A 6320-nucleotide genomic window follows, 5' to 3' on the forward strand; every position below is an offset into this window, starting at 1 on the left:
TTATAAATGAGTTCTGTAAACCGGCCTGAATAACAGAAGGTCCTCATTTATAAATGAGTTCTGTAAACCGGCCTGAATAACAGAAGGTCCTCATTTATAATTGAGTTCTGTAAACCGGCCTGAATAAGTATCTGCCTGCGCTGGGGATAAAAACTGATGTTATTATTAAGGGGGAGTGTGGACGTCACGTGACTTGTGTTGGATGATTAAATAAGGGGATGATTGAACCCTTACAAAATATTCACTTTTCCAATACAACCAGCTACTGAGCTAGTCTACTGTACAACCAGCTACTGAGCTAGTCTACTGTACAACCAGCTACTGAGCTAGTCTACTGTACAACCAGCTACTGAGCTAGTCTACTGTACAACCAGCTACTGAGCTAGTCTACTGTACAACCAGCTACTGAGCTAGTCTACTGTACAACCAGCTACTGAGCTAGTCTACTGTAAATGTTAAGTGGAGGTTCCCAGAAAGATGCGCAAACAGAACAAAAGCACAAACAGAAATTTGCGCACACAGAAAGTGACAGAAAGTGCACAAAGAGAATAATGCGCAGGCGGAAAAATGTGCAAAATGAAAATTGCGCCCACATTAAAATACGTACACAAAATAATAAGTAAAGAGGAATGTGCGCACACATAAAACATCAAAATAGAAATGTGCGCATACAGAAAACTCGCAGATCGCTCTAGTCCACCCATTACATGTCCAAACTCAAGTCCACCCAGTACATGTACAAACTCTAGTCCACCCAGTACATGTACAAACTCTAGTCCACCCAGTACATGTACAAACTCTAGTCCACCCAGTACATGTACAAACTCTAGTCCACCCAGTACATGTACAAACTCTAGTCCACCCAGTACATGTACAAACTCTAGTCCACCCAGTACATGTACAAACTCTAGTCCACCCAGTACATGTACAAACTCTAGTCCACCCAGTACAAACTCTAGTCCACCCAGTACATGTACAAACTCTAGTCCACCCAGTACATGTACAAACTCTAGTCCACCCAGTACATGTACAAACTCTAGTCCACCCAGTACATGTACAAACTCTAGTCCACCCAGTACATGTACAAACTCTAGTCCACCCAGTACATGTACAAACTCTAGTCCACCCAGTACATGTACAAACTCTAGTCCACCCAGTACAAACTCTAGTCCACCCAGTACATGTACAAACTCTAGTCCACCCAGTACATGTACAAACTCTAGTCCACCCAGTACATGTACAAACTCTAGTCCACCCAGTACATGTACAAACTCTAGTCCACCCAGTACATGTACAAACTCTAGTCCACCCAGTACATGTACAAACTCTAGTCCACCCAGTACATGTACAAACTCTAGTCCACCCAGTACATGTACAAACTCTAGTCCACCCAGTACATGTACAAACTCTAGTCCACCCAGTACATGTACAAACTCTAGTCCACCCATAACATGTCCAAAATCAAGTCCACCCAGTACATGTACAAACTCTAGTCCACCCAGTACATGTACAAACTCTAGTCCACCCAGTACATGTACAAACTCTAGTCCACCCAGTACATGTACAAACTCTAGTCCACCCAGTACATGTACAAACTCTAGTCCACCCAGTACAAACTCTAGTCCACCCAGTACATGTACAAACTCTAGTCCACCCAGTACATGTACAAACTCTAGTCCACCCAGTACATGTACAAACTCTAGTCCACCCAGTACATGTACAAACTCTAGTCCACCCAGTACATGTACAAACTCTAGTCCACCCAGTACAAACTCTAGTCCACCCAGTACATGTACAAACTCTAGTCCACCCAGTACATGTACAAACTCTAGTCCACCCAGTACATGTACAAACTCTAGTCCACCCATTACATGTCCAAACTCAAGTCCACCCAGTACATGTACAAACTCTAGTCCACCCAGTACATGTACAAACTCTAGTCCACCCAGTACATGTACAAACTCTAGTCCACCCAGTACATGTACAAACTCTAGTCCACCCAGTACATGTACAAACTCTAGTCCACCCAGTACATGTACAAACTCTAGTCCACCCAGTACATGTACAAACTCTAGTCCACCCATTACATGTACAAACTCTAGTCCACCCAGTACATGTACAAACTCTAGTCCACCCAGTACATGTACAAACTCTAGTCCACCCAGTACATGTACAAACTCTAGTCCACCCAGTACATGTACAAACTCTAGTCCACCCAGTACATTTACAAACTCTAGTCCACCCATTACATGTACAAACTCTAGTCCACCCATTACATGTACAAACTCTAGTCCACCCAGTACATGTACAAACTCTAGTCCACCCAGTACATGTACAAACTCTAGTCCACCCAGTACATGTACAAACTCTAGTCCACCCAGTACATGTACAAACTCTAGTCCACCCAGTACATGTACAAACTCTAGTCCACCCAGTACATGTACAAACTCTAGTCCACCCAGTACATGTACAAACTCTAGTCCACCCAGTACATGTACAAACTCTAGTCCACCCAGTACATGTACAAACTCTAGTCCACCCAGTACATGTACAAACTCTAGTCCACCCAGTACATGTACAAACTCTAGTCCACCCAGTACAAACTCTAGTCCACCCAGTACAAACTCTAGTCCACCCAGTACAAACTCTAGTCCACCCAGTACATGTACAAACTCTAGTCCACCCAGTACATGTACAAACTCTAGTCCACCCAGTACATGTACAAACTCTAGTCCACCCAGTACATGTACAAACTCTAGTCCACCCAGTACATGTACAAACTCTAGTCCACCCAGTACATGTACAAACTCTTGTCCACCCAGTACATGTACAAACTCTAGTCCACCCAGTACATGTACAAACTCTAGTCCACCCAGTACATGTACAAACTCTAGTCCACCCAGTACATGTACAAACTCTAGTCCACCCAGTACATGTACAAACTCTAGTCCACCCAGTACATGTCCAAACTCTAGTCCACCCAGTACATGTACAAACTCTAGTCCACCCAGTACATGTACAAACTCTAGTCCACCCAGTACATGTACAAACTCTAGTCCACCCAGTACATGTACAAACTCTAGTCCACCCAGTACATGTACAAACTCTAGTCCACCCAGTACATGTACAAACTCTAGTCCACCCAGTACATGTACAAACTCTAGTCCACCCAGTACATGTACAAACTCTAGTCCACCCAGTACATGTACAAACTCTAGTCCACCCAGTACATGTACAAACTCTAGTCCACCCAGTACATGTACAAACTCTAGTCCACCCAGTACATGTCCAAACTCTAGTCCACCCAGTACATGTCCAAACTCTAGTACACCCAGTACATGTCCAAACTCTAGTCCACCCAGTACATGTACAAACTCTAGTCCACCCAGTACATGTACAAACTCTAGTCCACCCAGTACATGTACAAACTCTAGTCCACCCAGTACATGTACAAACTCTAGTCCACCCAGTACATGTACAAACTCTAGTCCACCCAGTACATGTACAAACTCTAGTCCACCCAGTACATGTACAAACTCTAGTCCACCCAGTACATGTACAAACTCTAGTCCAGCCAGTACATGTACAAACTCTAGTCCACCCAGTACATGTACAAACTCTAGTCCACCCAGTACATGTACAAACTCTAGTCCACCCAGTACATGTACAAACTCTAGTCCACCCAGTACATGTACAAACTCTAGTCCACCCAGTACATGTACAAACTCTAGTCCACCCAGTACATGTACAAACTCTAGTCCACCCAGTACATGTACAAACTCTAGTCCACCCAGTACATGTACAAACTCTAGTCCACCCAGTACATGTACAAACTCTAGTCCACCCAGTACATGTACAAACTCTAGTCCACCCAGTACATGTACAAACTCTAGTCCACCCAGTACATGTACAAACTCTAGTCCACCCAGTACAAACTTTAGTCCACCCAGTACATGTACAAACTCTAGTCCACCCATTACATGTACAAACTCTAGTCCACCCAGTACATGTACAAACTCTAGTCCACCCAGTACATGTACAAACTCTAGTCCACCCAGTACATGTACAAACTCTAGTCCAGCCAGTACATGTACAAACTCTAGTCCAGTATCTAGTGCACGATACTTGCCCACCATCTTTACCGTTTGTTTGCCAGTTATCGCCGGCATGTACCATAGTACAGTGTGTAGGACCGGTTATTTCCGGCTAGTATCACGTGTTCTGCTCTTTGTCTTCCGAGATCACGTGACTTGTATCTTTGTTGGCGCGTGCTGTCCCACGTGCGCGCTGCTGGGCCGGCCCGACCCCCCGCTGATGTTAAATTGGACTTGCCTACAGCTAGTGGTGAAATTCAATTTTTATCTCTCTGACTCAGATCTCCCCCGCTCTCGTCATTGCTCGCTTGGTTTTTTCTTGGATCAACACTGCTCGAGGGGGCCCGTCCACTGCTCGAGGGGACCCGTCCTCTGCTCGAGGGGGCCCGTCCACTGCTCGAGGGGACCCGTCCTCTGCTCGAGGGGGCCCAACCACTGCTCGAGGGGGCCCGTACTCTGCTCGAGGGGGCCCGTCCTCTGCTCGAGGGGGCCCGTCCTCTGCTCGAGGGGGCCCGTCTTCTGCTCGAGGGGGCCCGTCTTCTGCTCGAGGGGGCCCGTCCACTGCTCGAGGGGGCCCGTCTTCTGCTCGAGGGGGCCCGTCTTCTGCTCGAGGGGGCCCGTCCACTGCTCGAGGGGGCCCGTCTTCTGCTCGAGGGGGCCCGTCTTCTGCTCGAGGGGACCCGTCCACTGCTCGAGGGGGCCCGTCTTCTGCTCGAGGGGGCCCGTCCACTGCTCGAGGGGGCCCGTCTTCTGCTCGAGGGGGCCCGTCCACTGCTCGAGGGGGCCCGTCCTCTGCTCGAGGGGGCCCGTCCAGGGCCGCTCTCTTTTCGACCCGAGACGTCATGTTTGGAAAATAACTTCTCCCCAGGCTCCCAAAGAAAACACGATGGAAATAGCAAAGCCTGTGTTTGCCTGGGTATTATCAGTTTATTTTTGTGAAATGTGACTGCTCGGCCTGTCATAGAAAACATGTTCTCCTGGGTAGAAGTGGGGTGCGGGGAGCGTTGATTGACGGGGGCGGTCTGCTCCTGGTAACGTGGTATGCCCCCTCCCCCTCCCCCCCATCAACGGTATCCCAGACAAGGCATGCCTAGAATGCCTCGCTAAATATCACCTTTTGATTTTTTTTTAACGGAAGAGTTCCGATCATGCAAGACTACTCCAATATATGAGGCAGGTTTTGCCATAATGGCGCAGTAGTCCTGCGATTAACTTAATCATCAAACCTGTAGAGACCTTGACATACTTTGCACTGCAGGCTGCTGTATGTCAAATATCCCACACCCGTGCTATATCACATTATTTCATACACATACAACACGTAAAATACAACACTCATGAAAACATGGGAAACACAACACACCACTAAAAAAAAAATTAAGTAGGTTAAAAAAACATGATCACTTAAAAAAAATTCTTCTGAATATTTTTGGTTAAAAGTTTATTGCCATCTTTATAACTTTATATACATTCATTAACAAAATAAATGTAGCCTATACATGAATTATTTATTCCAACAAAATGATTCACAGTCCTGAAAGAAAGAATAGTGAAACTCTGAAACGCTTGAACATTATACCAAGGGCCGTAATCTTGGAAAAATAAACCCCGCAAGATCGCAGGATTTGTCTTTCTCTACCACGGTTTTAAAAAATGGTCATTAGGTAACAATGTACGCTCTGTCAACGGAATAACAGATAGTTAATAATGATCTCAGACCAATTAATTATTTGTAACCTAATCAATGACAACTGGCTGCCAAAAGGCGTCAAGTCGCAGATAGGGGTTTATTTTACGATTGCTCAAGGCTCTTTCTAGGGTCACGTGTGTTGTGGGTCTGCGAATACAGTACATGGATCTAATAATAGATGTAAAGCTCAAATGGACTCTGTATATGGCGAACAGATATGTGTGTTTGTGAATGACATACGTATAATAAAAGATATGTGTCTGTGGATGACATACGTATAGTAAAAGACTAAAAAATTACAAACTGTCACTGGCAGAGGTAATGACGTCACGCGAAACTAAGGAAGAAATAATCTTATCAACCAGGCGAAACTAAGGAAGAAATAATCTTATCAAGCCAGATGAAACTAAGGAAGAAATAATCTTATCAAGCCAGATGAAACTAAGGAAGAAATAATCTTATCAAGCCAGATGAAACTAAGGAAGAAATAATCTTATCAAGCCAGATGAAACTAAGGAAGAAATAATCTTATCAAG

The 6320-nt window shown here is 45.3% G+C and overlaps 1 protein-coding gene across 1 annotated transcript; it reads right to left on the reverse strand.

Moving 5' to 3' along the window:
* Positions 1 to 4371: 4371 nt before the first annotated feature.
* LOC131954782 (salivary glue protein Sgs-4-like) lies at positions 4372 to 4938 on the reverse strand. Its single transcript, XM_059318548.1, has one exon. The coding sequence runs from the start codon at positions 4936 to 4938 to the stop codon at positions 4372 to 4374; it is 567 nt and encodes a 188-aa protein (XP_059174531.1).
* Between the last annotated feature and the right edge of the window lie 1382 nt (positions 4939 to 6320).

Source organism: Physella acuta, unplaced genomic scaffold (genome assembly GCF_028476545.2).
Source record: "Physella acuta isolate Inbredline_101_S28 unplaced genomic scaffold, ASM2847654v3 ptg000079l, whole genome shotgun sequence".
NCBI lineage: Eukaryota > Metazoa > Mollusca > Gastropoda > Physidae > Physella > Physella acuta.